The sequence below is a fragment of the Setaria viridis genome, chromosome 3 (genome assembly GCF_005286985.2).
Source record: "Setaria viridis chromosome 3, Setaria_viridis_v4.0, whole genome shotgun sequence".
In the NCBI taxonomy this organism is placed as follows: domain Eukaryota; kingdom Viridiplantae; phylum Streptophyta; class Magnoliopsida; order Poales; family Poaceae; genus Setaria; species Setaria viridis.
Genome location: NC_048265.2, coordinates 24,471,379 through 24,489,135, shown reverse-complemented (window position 1 = coordinate 24,489,135; position 17,757 = coordinate 24,471,379). Strand labels below are relative to the sequence as shown.

The window sequence follows — 17,757 nt, the reverse complement described above, 5'->3', positions numbered from 1 at the left end:
CGAATATATCGCTGCAGTAGACATGGTCTCTGGGCTAATATATTCAAAGTGAATATATTGCAGCCGATGTCTAAGACTCCATCACCTTGTGTTCAATCCCAAATAATATCAAGATATGCATTGATTAATTTGCATTGGATCCATCATTAATTAAGAAATTAATTAAAGAGGATTCCATAGGTTAAAATGCAATTTAATTAAATTGGCAAATTAACAAAGTTGATATAGATTTCTGGTCTAATAATCAATGCATAGGAGTAAAAACACTCTACTGTACAATTACTGTTAAAGATTGATACTAAAACAGAATTAAACAGACTCAGAAATCTCTATCAAAATTTTAGAGCAAAATGACTTGTAATTGTATGGGGATTAATGTAAATTGCTGCTGAAATAAATTTAGGAAAAATAAGGCAATTGCTATAGGGCCGAAAAATTAATTTCGACCCGTAGCCACTTTGGACCCACTTGGCCCATGCGCTAGGAACGGGCCGCGACCTGGGCTGGGGCTGTCGACTTGGCCCAAAATGGGCCTGCCGACTCCGCAGAAAAAGGAGGAGCGGTTAGGGATGAGACCCTAACCGGCCGCCGCACCCTCGGCATGGCGAGCAGATCGCCGCCGTCCGCCGCTCGGCCGCTGCCTCATCCTCGCGCATCGATTGCCTCACGGCCGTAGCCACTGTCATGGTTGGGCTCCGGTGCCGCCGTCCGCGCCGCGTGGGAGCGCCGGGGCCGCCTCGGAACCTCCGCGGGAGGGCATGCGCCGCCGCCACCGCAGCCGCAGGGGCGCGAGCAGGCGGACGCTGCCGCGTGCCACGGGCGAGGCTGCCGCCACGAGCCTGGCGCAGCCATGCCGCGGCACGCCGCGATCTTTCGCTTCGGGCTGAGCCGGCGTTGCTGGGCTCGGCCGCCGCTCGTCGCGAGCGTGGCTGCAAGCCACAGTCGTCGGTGAGCGGCAGGGTGGGACCTACCGCCGTCAGGCTCAGTTCGGGCGTCGCTGCAAGAGCCAGGCCTCTGCGTGCCGCGTGCATCCGCTCGTTCCCGTGCAAGCACACGGACAGAGGGCTTGGTGCAGAAAAAGGAAAACGGCAGGCAGTGCCATGGTAACACACCAAAAGGGTAAGAATCGCATGAATGTTTACCATGTTTGGTGCTGATTTGCCGATGCTCCTTTCCTCTTTGTTGCGATGTCTTTGATATAGTTCTTGATTGAAAAACCAAGATGCCTCTTCTTTGCAGAATGTCGGCAACAGAGGTGTCACTGATGATGAAGTCGAAGAACAGCCTCTGTTGTTTCTCGTCGGCCATCCTCTTCTTCTATTCTTCTTGATGGTTTGCCGAATTCAGTTGAGAATCGAGCCATGCGTGAGCATCTCGGAGTCCAATAGGTCTTCCGGTGCTTTTACATCGTTGCACTTGTCGCCGGGAAGAACGAACAGCAGGCAAACTCGCGCAGTGGAGAAGCAAAGTGCTGATAATTCAACCTTTAAGTTTGTGGTTTGATTCTTCTACCTGATTTTAACTGCCGTCTCAAATTAAAGATAATAATTAATTAATTGAAAAAGGTGTATTGAAATAATGCAAGTTCACTGCTGGATCGGGCCAATTTTAACCACCGTCTTATCAAGAGTTAACAGCCCCCCTAAGATTTTTTTTTTAACGAACAGCACCCGACGTGTGCATTTCTATTGATATAGAAAAAAATTATAAGATTATTTTCCTGAAAGGCTATAAATAGGCAAAGAAGAGAACTGCATTTCTATTGATATAGCAAAAAATTATAAGATTATTTTTCTGGAAGGCTATAAACAGCAAAGAAGAGAACTAAATCAACCCACACCGAGCCAAACAAAAATTAAAGATCTTACATTCCTCACAGAGGAAGCACATGTTGTGGTGGTGCAGCTAGATGCTATTTCGGTCTTAATCCTAGGTTCGAAGCTTTGCTGAATTTTTTTTCTTGAATTTATTTACAGCGCCTGTTTTTTCAATTTATTCATAGCGTATGTTTTTATTCACACCGCGCGGTTCAACAATAAAAACTGTTAGCCGAACCGGTTGACCCCGAGTTTTCACGTGGGAGTCCGGTTTACCACCGGTTTTCGTATGAAGATTTTTTACTGAAGCTTTACCTTTAATATTATATTAGGTAAAGATAAAGATTAACGACCTAGGTAAGAATCCAAAAAAATGAAAGACCTTCACTCAGGCATAAACATGGTTTGCATATACCCTCTCCGTTACAAATTGAGTGAGTAGCCCTTTTTTTTTCCCATTTGATTCCTTGCTCTCTAAGGAAGAAAATAAAAAGTCGACCTATGGCTCTACATAACAGCTATAATGTACCTCCTTCACGCGGAAGTACACTGCCGTAAAGTGACAAGCTCGAGCTTGGTGCCTTGGTAGCTACGGACCCCCAGCGAGCAGTGCCTATCGATCTAGCGTACAAAGCTCCATGCATATGCTTCCACGGTTGTTCGTTCGCAGTAGCAGTTGCAGCCAACGTCAGCACCAGAGAATGAGCCATGTATGAGCTTTAATTTGTTCGTTTTCTTGGAAGAGAGTACGTAGTTTCCTTCATGGGGAATCCAACCTTTGGATTCTGGTTTGCAGTTAGCCCCATACATACCATATATTGCTGGAAGCATGCAAGAAAGCACTAAGCAGCAGCAGCATTTTCTTAGAGTACTCTAGATTGCAATGCGATCCACAGAAATGAGTACTGTAGATTGCAATGCGATCCACAGAAATTACAAGATTATACCTTCTACAATGATGAGCTGTCCATCCAGAGAAATTGTGCCTTTAGATAGGAAGTACATAGAGTGAGTACTGTAGATTGCAATGCGATCCACAGAAATTACAAGATTATACCTTCTACAATGATGAGCCGTCCATCCAGAGAAATTGTGCCTTTAGATAGGAAGTACATAGAGATACCTAAAGAAAAGTACCAAGAAGTAATAAATAGGTGGGATAAGTACAAAAGACAGTCCTTAAATTTAAATTTTTTAATTGTTTTTCCTTAAATTTAAAATTTTTAATTATTTTTTCATATCAGATGGTGGAGAAAAAATCAGAGACAAAAGTACCAACAAGTACAGGTGGCTACTTTTAAACCACTGTAAAGGAGCTCAATTAATTTATCTTTTATTAAATTCCTCATATCTAACTGTCATAAAAATTTAAAGAAAAAAGTGTCGACGTTAACGTCAACTAGTGAAGATTTGCTGCGCGAATCCTTGGATGGGTTAGCTTACGAGACACAGGATGTTTATACTGGTTTGGACAACTTGCCCTACGTCCAGTTCGTGATGCGGATTCTTTAATCCTAGGCTCGGGAGCTCAAGTTTGTAGAAGGGGGTTACAAATGATGTGTATGTGTGTGTTCTACTTGGGGGTCGAATCCCCTTCTCGTTCCCTCTGCCATTATATACATGGCTCATGGGAGGGTTACATTGCCAATTGTCGTGGGTCTACTACGCTGTCGGGCGCCTCCCCTTAGCTAGCCGTGGTGGGTCCCTCCCTTCAGTCGGGGCGTCTCCTGGCTCTATCTCCATGAAAACCTTCCGTGTGGGCTCATACCCAGACCACCTTGGTTATCAAGCTCGACCCCTACACATATCTGGGGGCGGCGCCTGCTCCCAGTCACATCGCCTGACGCCATTATCATGGCGAACGGGAACTGGCGTGCCTGACCAGGTATGGCCCGAGTCAGCACTACAGCGTCATTGCCGACTGGAGGTTTTTCGTCTGGATGTGGTTGTCCTTCCCTCCCAGGCACGGAAAATGGTGCGCCGACTTGCCGGCCTGTGTCCCCTTGCCTCGGCCCACGCAGGCGCGTCTGCAACCATCCCATCAGGCAGACCTAGCTGCGCCTTGGGGCCGTGATAGGCCTGGCCCATCATTACACCTAGGCCTCTGTGGGATGTCTTAGGCTAGGTCATCGGCCTATTCTTTTCGATGTCTGGGCCTCCGCTTCGGGTACTGCTGGGTAGTCGGGCAATGATGCGGCTGGTTAGTCGGGCAATGATGAGGCGAGCCCTGGTCCTATTTGCTTTGACTTAGGATATCCTTAATCTGGATATCCGTAAAAAAATACCTGGAAGTAGCCCTTGGTACTTAACAAACATTGTAACAAAACTCGTTGTACTAAAAATATAAGTCGTAACTTGTGGCAAATCTCTTGTTGCCCTTTCCAAAAAATATATAAGTTGTATAGGACAGAGTTTCACACGGTCTATAAGACGTCACTTTGGCTAGAAAATTTATAAAATATAACATTTTAAATAAAAAAGATATTTCAAGTGTGTGTCTATCTATCTATCTATCTATCTATCTATCTATATCTATATATATCTATATATATATCTATATATATATATATATATATTGTTGTAAACAACATCACTAGCATTATCCTTTCAAACCACGAGATCTTGTCAACCGATGCTACATAATAGAAACTAAAACAAGTCCAAGTAAGCTCATCACGTAATTTGAGGAGGTGAAACTGAGAAAAAGACAACATACCATCCGGCCGTAAGCAACAAAAACTCTTATGGGGTTGGATCACACACATGGCCATTTTCTATGTTTTTAATTTTTTTCCTTAAAAATATTTTAGCTTTGGCCAAATTAGGAATTTAACTGATACACAATACTCCTTTTTTTAAAAAAAACTAGAGAATACTCCTTTGCTTTCACTTAAAATTATAAGTCGTGTCAAGATTATTGATGGTCAAACTTCTATAGCTTTGACATCTGCAAGCAATTTTTTTCATGTTAATTGTAAATGCAAGTTTGGTGTGATCGTTTGCATTTGTACTATATTTTACAAATAAATCAAGTTAGGAAGGTTTGAATAAGGACAAAACTACAACATCTTACATGTTGGAACCTATGGAGTATCCGTCCATCAAGATATTTTTAATTTTTTTTGACTATTTTGATTTCTCTTCATTATCTTGTCAATTGATATGAAATCAACGTAATCATAATATCAGTTCAAATATTAATTAAGAGACTTTTGTACATTGGAATGTATACAATTGATTAATGGTCAGTTAAATTTTCTAAAGTTTTACTTTATTTTCAAAACAAAACGTTCCTTAAGTGGATGGAGGAAGTACAACATAAGATAAATACAATCTCTGGGTTAGGTTTGTTTGCGTATAGGAATCGAAACCAAGAATTTACCTTCGGTAGTTATTGCTGAAATATATGAAACTTCAATGCATAATTTCATTGTACAGTTATCCAGATTTGAGAACTTAATAACTATGCTTGATGAGTACCATGGGGATGAAACTCCTTTCACATACGATGAAACTCCCCCTTTCTCTCCTCATAATAACCTTGCCAAGTTAGAAAAAATTTGATGTGGCATACAATTTAATGCTCATGAAACTCAACATTGATCTTAAACACAAGTGGAAGAGCCTTAAATTGTTTTCCTTTCCACTCCCATTGTTTATTAGCTTCGTTTTGATATTTCTGTAACCATTTCATTTATTTTTGTAGCCCCAAAATACTAGAGAAAAAAATCAATAGCCCTAGTAATGGGATTTTCCGCAAAACAAAGAGAGGAACTTATAATGGGCGTACGTAGCTCAGGGTAAAGTTTCTTCTGGTGCAACTTGCCCATCCGGGAACAAGTCTTCGGCTTAGCATGGGTACTCGTATTTTTTCTAGATTTATTTCATGATTTAACTGGTGGTATTCTTTCAGTGGTACGCGACGTGCTCATCAACAGCGAGGTTTCGAAGGTGCTAATAGGGGTAGAGTTGCGTACGTCTATTCGTAGGAGCAAGTGCGCATATATTTATGTGAGCGTTTGTGTCTATACTATGTGATTCATTAAAAAACAACCAAAGAATCTGGACGTGCTCTCAACATGAGAGCATTGGAATTGGCACAAGTTCTAGGAAAAAACGTTTCTCACCCTACTCCCTCCATCTCAAAATAAATATATTTTTAGTCTTCAAATTCTGTGCCACAAAGAGTGTTTTTTTTTGCTTCTAGTAGACCTCATCTAATTAGAACAACACTCAAACTAATAAAATAGTGTATGAAGAAGTGTTTAAAGTCAATCTGATACTATTTTTCTAGTTATTCAGATCCAGAAAACAAGACAGCCAGCACTATTTACATCATACTCCTAGATATTTCTAACTATTAATCTGTTTGAAATTTTTTAAATGAACATTTATTTTGGAACGGAGTACATTTGCATGCCTTAATTATCCTGGGACTATATTCTCACTCGTCAACATTTCAACAACAAACCTCTTTGCTCGTTCCCGATGCATCCGTCCCATTGTCTCTTCTTGGCTAAGTTTTTTTTTTCCTTTTGCTACGTCCACGAGCTTCTGTCGCGTGACTCGAACTGTACATCCATTCGTAACGAACAAAACAGACGAGCTGGGTCTTCCCGCGTACTACCACGCCCATAAACAAACCCCACAGTGCTCACGGCTTTTCCTATTTGCAGTCGAACTTTTTTTTTCGAGTCACACAATAGATGATGCAGACGCTCACATATACACATGCATATTACCCCTACGAACATGCGTACACAATTCTACTCCTATGAGCATCTTTAAAGTAGTGAGCCGGCAAATTCTCAACACTGATGAAGTCACCATTAGCATCTCGCTGTCATCGGGCATGTCGTCTGCCACTAAAAGAATAGTGTCGGTTAAATCCTGAGATAAATCTAAGAAAATGTAAGCACCCATGCTGAATCGAGTACTCGAATCTGGATGAGCAGGTTCCACATTAACAGCTGAGCATATCACTATTTTCAACCGAACTTTGACACAACAACTTTTGATTCATGAATAAGATTGTGCCATCAAAGTTTTAGAGTTCAGTTTGAACACTAATATGATTGAGTAAACTGTACTCATGTACAATCGAAGTGTTTAGGAAATGGTTTCATAAATTTTAGACGATACAAATAAAATTATAAAACTAGTGGTCAAAGTCAAATTTCAACTACCACGGGATTTAAAAAACGTCCAATTCCTTGCAATCTTAGTTCAACCTCTCGTGGATACTTTTTCTTTTTTTTTTCAAAAACACAATACTGACACAAACGCTTATATATACGCACACATACTCATTTTTATGAACACACATGCATACCTATCTTTATAACATCTCTAAAACACCTCTAAAGACAGAGACTGGACCGACAGATTATAAAGGTAATTAGCGAATTATCATAGCTACCTTCCTGTCGATAGGTACGCTAACTATCAATCTATCACCAAAGAATAATGCTGTTCACTATTATTATGGGGTGTTTGGGAACACACTTCTAAACTTTAAGTACCTATCACATCGGATGTTTGGATACTAATTAGGAGTATTAAATATAGTCTAATTACAAAACTAATTGCACAGATGGAGTCTAAATCGCAAGACGAATCTATTAAGCCTAATTAGTCCATGATTTGATAATGTGGTGCTACAGTAAACATTTGCTAATGATGGATTAATTAGGCTTAATAGATTCGTCTTGTGAATTAGTATAGGGGTTCTGCAGTTAGTTTTATAATTAGCTCATGTTTAGTCCTTCTAATTAGCGTCCGAACATCAGATGTGACCCTCCTAAAATTTAGTAGCTCGTATCCAAACAAGATCTAAGTCAGGAGGAGTATGTAAGTCAGGACGTGGGGGAGTATGTGAGTCAGTAGGACGCCAAAGTGACGGGCTTTGGAGGCCACTACCAGGAGCCTTGTCCTTGATTTTGGTCATTTGTTATGTCCGTATGTGCACCTGCTTTTGCAGTCTTTCCAGCCGCAGCATGCCTAGGTGTGCAGCATGCATGCAATGGTTTGGCAACTTTCCTTTTCTGGGAAAGACATCAACCTAGAGTCCTAGATCATGATGGAGGTGGTCTCACGATACAAAATCCTAGGCAGTAGTATCGTGGAAACTTCCTAAGAATTTGATTTATACTTGAAGCCTCATTGCACAAAAGAACATGTGCTAGAAACACTGCCCATCCATATTGTCAGAATAGGACTTCAACAAAATCAAAGTTTTATGAAGTTTGACTACAATTAGTCTAAGCTAATTATGTGCATATACTTTGGCCCTTTTGAATCCCACTAGATTCTGAAATCAAGCTTTGGACCCAAACATGCTAACTTTTGCTTTAGCTTCCACAATCCAACTACCTCAATTGTAAAATCCCACTAGCTGAAAGAACCTAACTTTTACCATCCTGTGAATAAAAAAATAAAAATGCCGATCACCTTGTATTCAAAATTATCCCAAATGCAATAAATGAAGGGCATTATATATTTTTCAATATAAAGCAGCATTCCAGCCACTCACAATGTATGAATCACACAGTCCCACAATCTAGCTTTTACAATCCAGATTCCCAATCTATGATGGATCTACACATGACCTTAGTGTACAAAGATAGTCTCAAGAGATTCCTACAACATCTAGAATTTTTTGACACGTTGACCACCAATTTTTATTAAAAAGTATTATAAACATCCAAATACACTGCTAGAGAAAGTGACTTTACTGGACCTAAACCCCCCTTAGTACTGGTTTTATAACCGATATCACTTCGCCGGTACTAAAGAGACCTCCTTTAGTTTCGGGTCATCTATCCAGTAATAAAGATACCTTAGTAAATTATTTTGCACCTAAAATAATAAAAAATGTGTTGAATAGCCAGGAGGATCCTTTAGTACCGGGTAAATGACCTGGTACTAAAGGGCTCCCTAATACTGACGTAGTGGTACCGGTTGCGAAACTAGTATTAAATGGGGGTTTGGGACCGGTAACAGCTGTGGGACGAAAAATGTCATTTTTTTATAGTGATATATGCAATCAAATAGTATTTTTTTGGTAAATGTAGTAACACCAGTTTTATAAGTATTGTCAATATTTGTAATTATGCACATAGTGATATAGTAAAAAAAGTAGAACCATTGACATGCAGATTTTTTTGGAAAAAACATGTATTTTGAAACATGAAACTTCACATGTCGTATAAGGGCTCGTTTGGCAAGGCTTTGGCTCCTCTGAAAATGGCTCTAGCTCTAGCTCTTTTGGTGGAGTGGCTTCTCTGGTGAAGCTAAAGCTGTTTTGGAAAACGTTTGGCAAAACCACTTCACCCTATTTTTCATGAATGGATTGGAGATGTCAAATGTCCAATATGCCCCTTGATATACGACTTGATTGTTACGCTGAATTGTATGTTTTCCTTCCATTTGTAATTTTAGTTCATGTAAATTAAAAAAATGAATAGAAAACTTTTCTTAACTAATGAGCAGTATTGTAGCTAGCAGCCAACAACAGTAGTAACCAGGGCAGCAGCACAAGAGCTTCTGGCTCACTCCCTCGCTGTTCAGCAATAATAGTAGTGGTTTTACAAAATATGAGGCATAATCCTCACATAAACTATACAAGCCAACATAGATGCTCATGATGATCTAGAAAGAAAGATCGCCCTTCATCAAATCTATCCATTGTCCGACCATTCGATTCTGAAGTTAATGTATTGCTTGCATTTTGGGAAGGAAGATGTTTTACATATCTTGATGGTATGGTGGGCACATAATCAAGATTCTGATCACATTTGCGAAAATATTTATCTTGTGCATTGTTCTCACGAATGAAGTTATGGAGGCACATGGTTGCGGCAATGATCATTATTTGCTTCTCCAATGGAAAAGTCAGCATCTTGAGAAGTATTCTCCACTTCATTTTCAATACTCCAAAAGCGTGCTCTACCACATTACGAAGACTTGAATGCAAATGGTTAAAGAGCTCATGCTCACCGCTTGGAGCAGGACCCCTCCTCCATTCTGGCACATGGTACCTTGCGCCCTTGTATGGAGCCAAGTATCCAGGTCTATTTGGTAACCGACATCAACATTGTAATATTTTTCTAAGCACACATGGAAAATTATATGAGCTACATTCCAAATATGTCAATGTACACACTTGTGACAACAATAACGAAATATGAACATACCTACAGGAGGGTGCGGGAATTTGTCATAATCATGCCTTAGTGCATTGAACAACACATTGGTGTCATGCATAGATCCAGGCTGCCCAATAGATGCATATGTGAATCGCAAGTCAAAATAACAACAACAAGAACATTTTGTGTCGCTTGGCCACTTCGGCCAATATATCTAATAAGGTCATGAGGAGGTGGTGTTGCCAAAATGTGAGTACCATCTAGTGCACCAATGCAATCTTTGAAATGTGGCATCATCCTACGATCATTACTGATCCTTGGGTGTGTAGTACTGAAATTAGGATCAATAGGTCTTATGTAGTCCTCGCACATAGCCACCACACAATTCAATACCTCCTCGAATTTTCTACTGATGGTCTCTTATGAATGGTTGAATATACCATCTATAGCACTGTTTAATATACATTGGCCACACACAAGAAGGAACATAGCAAGTGATTCTATAGAATTCACGTGAACAGATGAATCAAGACCATATGTACTCGCTAGCATATCAGGCAGCTGGTAGAATAGGCGTGGATCCATCCTGAACATCTTGTGGCTCTGTCTTGGAGTGTGAAGTTTTTCCATAGTCCAACCAAAGCCACTCTGTGCTGGAGTTCTAGTCCCATTTTTGTCATGATATGTCATGAAATATTTGGAAGCAAGAACATCAGTGATAAATTTAATATTTTGAGCACTCCTCAACAATGCAAGAGTTTTTACAGTCCATTCATCACCTTCAGAAGCATTATCATCAGTCTCATGAGAAGAATTATCAGATCTGTGCAGAACAATCATTAAAATAGTACCATTATTACAATTCAAAATAGTAGTATTGGAAAGTCATACAGAGCCTACAAATTATTACAAGCCATTAAACTAGTACCATTGGAAGCAACAAATAAATAACATCCAGAAATAAAAAGTCCTAATTGGAAGGATACACTGGCTGCCAACAAATAAATAGCATCTAGAAATGCTCTACTTAGGCACATCATTTCTATCATCCACTCATGCTTTCTAGTTAACCTATCAAATCTCTCTTCAAGTGTGTCCTATGTCATGAACATCTCTCTTTTAGCCTTTTTGGTAAAAACGAGAGATGCAATGAAATGTTCATTTGTTCCTGGAACAACACCACAGTCCTTCACCAAAGCCATGACATCCTGGATAGAACAAACAGATTTGTCCTCCCTCCTTGTAATGGACTCACAAGATGCAGTTGTTCGCTCATTCATCTCCACAATCTTGCTCATTTGTTCTTGAAACCAATGACCTACACTTGTCTTAGGTTTCTTTCCCTTCTTGTTATCAGCCCCTCTACCTCTCTTCCCTCTCCCACTAGTAGGTGTTGTAGGTATACGAGGTAGGCTACACTAGCGCAAATCAAAATTTCTACCGCGTATAACCAGGAAGAACTGCCGTATAAGGATCACGGGATTACCACTCGACGCACTACTGGTGCGGAAGATGTAGATTTGCGTCGGTGCAGTGAAGACGATCACGTAGTCGTACGTAGTCGATCAACGTAGTCGTACGTAGTCGATCACGTCCAGCAGCTCCTCAGCAGCTCGTCCACGTGCAGCAAGATCGCCTCCGGTGCCGCGGCTCGTCGTCGGCTCGTCGTGGCTCGTCGGCGGCTCGCCGATGGCTCGTCCAAGTGCTGCAGGCGCAACACCTCCAAGGTATCCACACGTGCAGGGAGGAAGCGTCGCAAGCCGGACTGCTAGATCCGCGAGTTGCAACAGGCGAGGGCGTGGGAGGCGCGGCAGGTGTATTTCGCCAAAAGGTGTGAACCCTAGGGCGCCCCCACCCCTCTATTTATAGAGGTTCCTGATGGGCCTCTGGATCCGAGGCCCATTAGTACTCCTAAACCTAATCCAACTCGGATCAGATCCGAATTGGGCTTCCAGCCCCTTAAGTGTGTGACCCTATAGGTTCGGATACGTATAGACATGGCCCGAGTACTCCTACTCGGCCCAATAGTCGGTAGCGGCCTCTAGCAAGACGTGCCAACTCCTATACGCACACGAAGATCATATCAGACGAACCATCACAACATAATATACATGCTATTCCCTTTGCCTCACGATATTTGGTCTAGCTTCAAGCCGACCGCTCTTTCTCGATCCTGTGATTCGGAATCCCTTTGTAAGTTAACTCTTAACCGTACGTAGCATGGCCATGCATTTTCGGATCCGATCACTCGAGGGGCCCAGAGATATCACTCTCAATCAGAGAGGGGCAAATCCCATCTTGACTGACCATGTCTCATAGCATGCTTCTTGACAAACCTGAAAGCTACCTTTATAACTACCCTGTTACGGCGTAGCGTTTGATAGCCCCTAAGTAGGTCGATCCACATCTAGAATACATGCGACAGTCTCAGGTCTAAGGACAAAGCGTATATGTTGTTTAAAGAGAGAACTACTTCTCGTGTTGGGTCAGTCCTAGCACATGTCTCCACATGTGTCCACATTATTAGTTCAACATCTCCATGTCCATGACTTGTGAAACATAGTCATCAACTAATACATGTGCTAGTCTAATATTCATGTGTGTCCTCACATGAACTCCGACTAGGGACAACTTTAGAATAACCATACAAGTAAAGAGTTTCACATACAATTCACATAATTGCAAATCAATTCAAGTAGCCTTCAATGGATATTCAATGAACACAATATACAAATCATGGATACAAATGGAATATCATCATCTCTATGATTGCCTCTAGGGCATACCTCCAACAGGTGTCACCTCCTCCGGTTCACTATCATCATCATTGTCAACTTCATCTTCATCATCAATGTTATGGTAGAAGTACCACAAGACAGATTTGTTTGAGAAGGTCCTGCACCACTAGAAGCACACCAATGATCATCACTGGTGTTACAAAGATCTTCGAATATAGTTCCCAACTTTTCCTCATTTTGGAGCCCACCGTTCTTGAATCTCGTACATCCCTTTATTTTCTGTAATGCAAGAAATAATTTTCAGTATGGAAACAAAGCATGCAGCAAGACAATGGAGCATTGCTAGCATGAAAAATAACTTGCACTTACTGCTGATGTTTCCTTCCACCAAGTCTTTGATATAACTATATTCTTTTCTGATTCATCCCATCCTATGCCAGTCTCCTCATGGTCAGTTGCTTGCAAGTTCCAAAATCAATTTTCAATTTGTCCCATTTGTTCTTGAGCTGTTTTCTAGTATACAGAATACCGGTCCTCTCATGGAACATTTGTATCACATTCTTGTAACCGGTCTTATTCAAATGAGTTCTTGAACGATTTCCTTTTTGAACTTTGTCTGCAAAAATCTCACAGACTATTCTAGTGTTCTCATCACACCAAGCGGCATCTCTATTGCTAATAAAATCAGTACCATAAGCACCAAATATCAAGTAACCTACACATTCCAAGCATGCTACAAATTCCATTTTCACAAAGAGATGTATGACACGACATTCCATCTATGCTCAACGAATTGCTAATATGACAAGTATTTCTTACCTTGGATCGTCATTGCTAACGTCAACGGTTGCAGGGGCAGCAGGGACCGACGCTTGTGGTCTAGGTGCCCGGCCACCGCGTCCTCCTCCACGGCGAGCAGAGGCTCCTCGAATTGGCACCGCCCTTGCCTCCCTTGCCTCGGTGTTCTAGTTCTCGGCTGACGTCGGCGCTGACGGCGACGCTTCACCAAGATGCTAGAGAGCCACTCTGGCTCGAGAGCCGCGACTGCCAATGTGCTGCTCCACCAATCCGCCGCTCGCCATGGACACCCATCCTGGAAGCACGTCAGCGCCTACACCACAAGGGGGCCGTCGGGCCATGCTCCTGCGCCCGCGGTCGAGGTGGCCACTAGACTGCTGGCCCATGAGCCGCCATCCTGGTGAGCCACTCCCTGGCCGGTTGCCTGCCGCGCCGGCCCTTGGCCGGCTGCCGCCGGTCCGCCTAGACGCAGGGCGCCATCTGGCCCAGATGCGGAGGCTCTGGCGCCCCCAATCCATGAGGTTAGCCATGGTCGATCCGCTATTTTTCCCACCCAGAGTGACCTCCCTGCGCGTTGGCGTCAGGTGCCGGAAGGAATTCATGGGGCACCGCCGTTTCTGCAAGAGAGGGAGCGAGTCGCGGTTCAAAGAGATGGCCGGTTGGAGATAGGTGGTGCGGTGGCATTTTTTATGTAATTTTGGCAAAATTCAGGAGCAATTATGTAAACATCGGGACTGGCCTGGGGGACGAGCCACACGGAGGCACAATTGCTTCTCGATAAAACATTTGCAAAGAAGCTAGCCATCGAAAACATTTGCAAAGAAGCTTTTCGGCACAGCTCCACCTAAAGCGGTTCCAGGAGCCGTTCCTGGTGCCCTGCCAAAAGAACCGTACTGAAGATTCGCTTCCGCCTATCGCGCGGGATCATGAATTTGGATGTTGACATGTCAAGCCGGAGGCTTCATTACTCCTATCCGTTGATGGCACTGGGAAATGGAGTTGACCGCTGCGTGCAGTCATTTCCAAGAAAACTTCAACCAAAAGTCGATGAGACGATGACAGATCGAGCGGGATTGGAAACACGAAGCAAGCGGCAATTTCGTTCTGTTGGATGGCCGATCGAAGCGAAGTGATGGATGATTCTCCATTGAACCGAGATCGTCATAGCTAGGCACATCAACTGATCAAGTCATCAGCACAGAGACGCTGCATGCATGAGCTGATGCCTGATGCAACACTGCACTGCACGTCTGCACGCACACAAGCCAGGCAGCAAGCAAGAAGGCAATTACTCCAACCATTTACCGCATGCATGGCCTCGACTGGCCACAGCCCACAGTGAAAACGCAAGCTTTTTTTTTACTCTCTCCTCCTTTTTCCACCAGACCACCACCACGTCCACTGGATGCTACTGCACTCTCTCTCCCCTTTATATATATTTGACCACCGCCCCTCTCCACCAAGCACATCCACCTCGGTCTCCATCCCTAGCGCTCTCGCCCCAAAGCACACGCCACAGCGCCACCACCCTTCCTCTCTCTCTTCCCCATCCCCCCTCTCTCTCCTCTTATACCAGCGCCGCTGCCTGCCCCCATGGAACCCAACAACCCGCCCCCAGCCGCGGCCGAGGCAGCGGCAGGCAGCGGCGGCGGCGGCGAAGGCCGGAAGGGCAAGGCGCTCAAAGGCGGGCCGGAGAACGGCAAGTTCCGGTACCGCGGCGTGCGGCAGCGGAGCTGGGGCAAGTGGGTGGCGGAGATCCGCGAGCCCCGGAAGCGCTCCCGCAAGTGGCTCGGCACCTTCGCCACCGCCGAGGACGCCGCGCGCGCCTACGACCGCGCCGCGCTCCTCCTCTACGGCCCGCGCGCGCACCTCAACCTCACCTCCCCGCCGCCGCAGCCGCCGCCGCTCGCCGCGCCGCGCTCCCACACGCACTCCTCATCGTCCGCGTCCGCGCCGCCCGCGCTCCGCCCGCTCCTGCCGCGCCCGGCGCCGCCGCAACAGCACTCCGGATGCGCCGGTGCCCCCACGCCGCCGGCCTTCCACCACCACCAGTTCCAGTACCACCTCCTGCCGCCGCCGCCGCAGCAGCAGCTGACCCCGCCGCTGTACTACGCCAGCACGGCCACGGCGTCCACGGTGATAACCACGGTGCCGCCAATGGTGGAGGCGCCGCAGGAGCCGGCGGTCGCGCCCGCAGTGGGATCCTCTACGTCGCTACTGGAGCCGCAGGCGGGGACACCGGAGGAGGCTGCCGCGGAGGCGGGCTGGGAGTACAACGGCGACGAAGAGGAGGACTACGCGGCGGCGCTGCTCTGGGAAGAGCCCGAGCCCTTCTTCTGGTTTGATGTTTTCCTCAAGTGATGAGCAGCACAAGCACTTCAAGCCAGCAGCAGCTTGCTTGGCCGGCTTGAAGGCTTCAGAGAGCGAGGGTGGTCTTGGAGGCTGCTCATGCTCATGCATGCATGTGTTTGGGAGCAAGTAAGCAAGCAAGGTAGATAGGTTTACTAGCTAGGGTTCCTGATTCCTTTGTACTAAATTATCTTTAGATTTTCTCTCTCATTCTTCTTTTTTTCCCCTGGGGTTTGGTTGGGGTATAGTAATGTGAGGTGGTATTACTGGGAGGGATTTTGGGTTCACTGCTGATTTAATATTCGATTTGAATCGTGCCTGTTCCTTGCATGGATCCATCATGCAATGGATGCAAACTATTAATGATGGCATACATAAATATGCAACATTTTCTCTCTTTTTTCATTGTCTACATCTGTTTGTCTCCTTTCAATTTTCAAATAGTGAATTCGAACTACAAAATCCAGGCTACTTCGTTCTACTAGTCCTGACTCCTGATTTTGATGATGCTGTATGTTTTGTTTCCTTAGTCATGCATGGTCTCATGGATCGATACGATAACGATCTAAATGTGTCACTTAGTTGGTTTATTAATTATCCCTAATTTCTTCCAGTTTTCTCCAAAGTTGTTGCATGGAAATCTGGACATGTTATTCTCATGCATAATCAGGAGTCATCGGTACCTATATGACTGTTCTGTCGGGTTAGATAATCAATATAGGGGAATCTATCCCGGCCGTATAGATATAATGCCCATCTTGTTGAGCATATGAATTTTATGTGATTTTTTTCTACGCGAATCATGAACTTACTATCTTAATTCGGATCTAGCTTGATGACGTTTGAACTTCTGAAAGCTATGTGTTTGCATAACACCGCTATGGTATTTTCTTTTAATAAAGAAAGCCACTCCATCCTTTTCCTGAAATTGTTTTATTCGTGACATTTGGCTTGAGTATCAGGAAAGTCTCCATTCTGTAATGCATGAAAACTTTCAATATATAGTATTCTTTGTTTGATCATTTGTTTGGGAAGAAATTATCCCGTCCTAGGGCATGATGAAAAATGGCAGCCTGGGTCATGGTCCAGCGGATATATACTCTACACAATAACCGTTGGATTTTTATTCATGTATCCCAATCTTGTGGCGTGCTGGAACCTTGAAAATCACACCAAATATATAAATATCAGAGATGCAATGTTTTCTCTCTTTCATCCTTGTCTATCTGCTGTCTCCTTTCATATAGCGAATTCGAATTACAAAATCCAGGTTCCTTCATTCTAGTCCTGATGACTCCTGATTTTGTTGATGTTCTAAGTTCTGCTTTCTGTACTATGATGCATAGTCATTCTCATGCAAGTCATGGTGTCATGGATTGATAACGGATGACCGTAATTTAAAAAAAGGGTATAACTGTGTGATTTTGGTTTTTGCACATGGGGTATTTAAGCAAATGACTTTGTCTGAGGAATATTTAATTACTTTAGTGGGTTCATTGAATTTCAACCCATAGCCATATATTCAGATGCAATAAATTTAAGTATCTGTAGGTGTAGCCTCTCTTTCCCTTTTGTAGTGAGTTCTTTGAATTCCTTTATATCTAATTTGTTCCAATGTTGTTGCACAGAATTTTGGATAAAGAATAGTCTGGCTACCATACGATAGTTATGTTGGATTTGATATATATATATATATATATATATATATATATATATATATATATATATATATATATATATAATTAATATAGAGGGGATCAGAATCAATCCCACATATGTATAATAGCTATTTTGGTGATCATTCTATGAGCTTTATGTGATTTACTATCTTTACCTTGGATCTTGATGATGTTCAAACCTTTGAAAGACACCACTTCATACTTTGCATACCACAATGATATGTTGTTT

General features: G+C 43.3%; 1 protein-coding gene and 1 long non-coding RNA gene across 2 annotated transcripts; both read left to right on the top strand.

Moving 5' to 3' along the window:
• Positions 1 to 429: 429 nt before the first annotated feature.
• Positions 430 to 1,589, top strand: LOC117850195 (uncharacterized). The gene is made up of 2 exons (XR_004639201.2): positions 430 to 1,119; positions 1,240 to 1,589. It is a non-coding gene; the product is annotated as an uncharacterized lncRNA (long non-coding RNA).
• Positions 1,590 to 15,093: 13,504 nt separating this feature from the next.
• On the top strand, positions 15,094 to 15,861 carry LOC117846827 (uncharacterized). Its single transcript, XM_034727920.2, has one exon. It carries the CDS (start codon positions 15,094 to 15,096, stop codon positions 15,859 to 15,861), a length of 768 nt encoding a protein of 255 aa, XP_034583811.1.
• Positions 15,862 to 17,757: the final 1,896 nt, after the last annotated feature.

What these genes read in the sequence shown, in the direction of transcription:
- LOC117846827 (XM_034727920.2), top strand. Translation starts at nt 15,094, where the DNA reads ATGGAACCCAACAACCCGCCCCCAGCCGCGGCCGAGGCAGCGGCAGGC.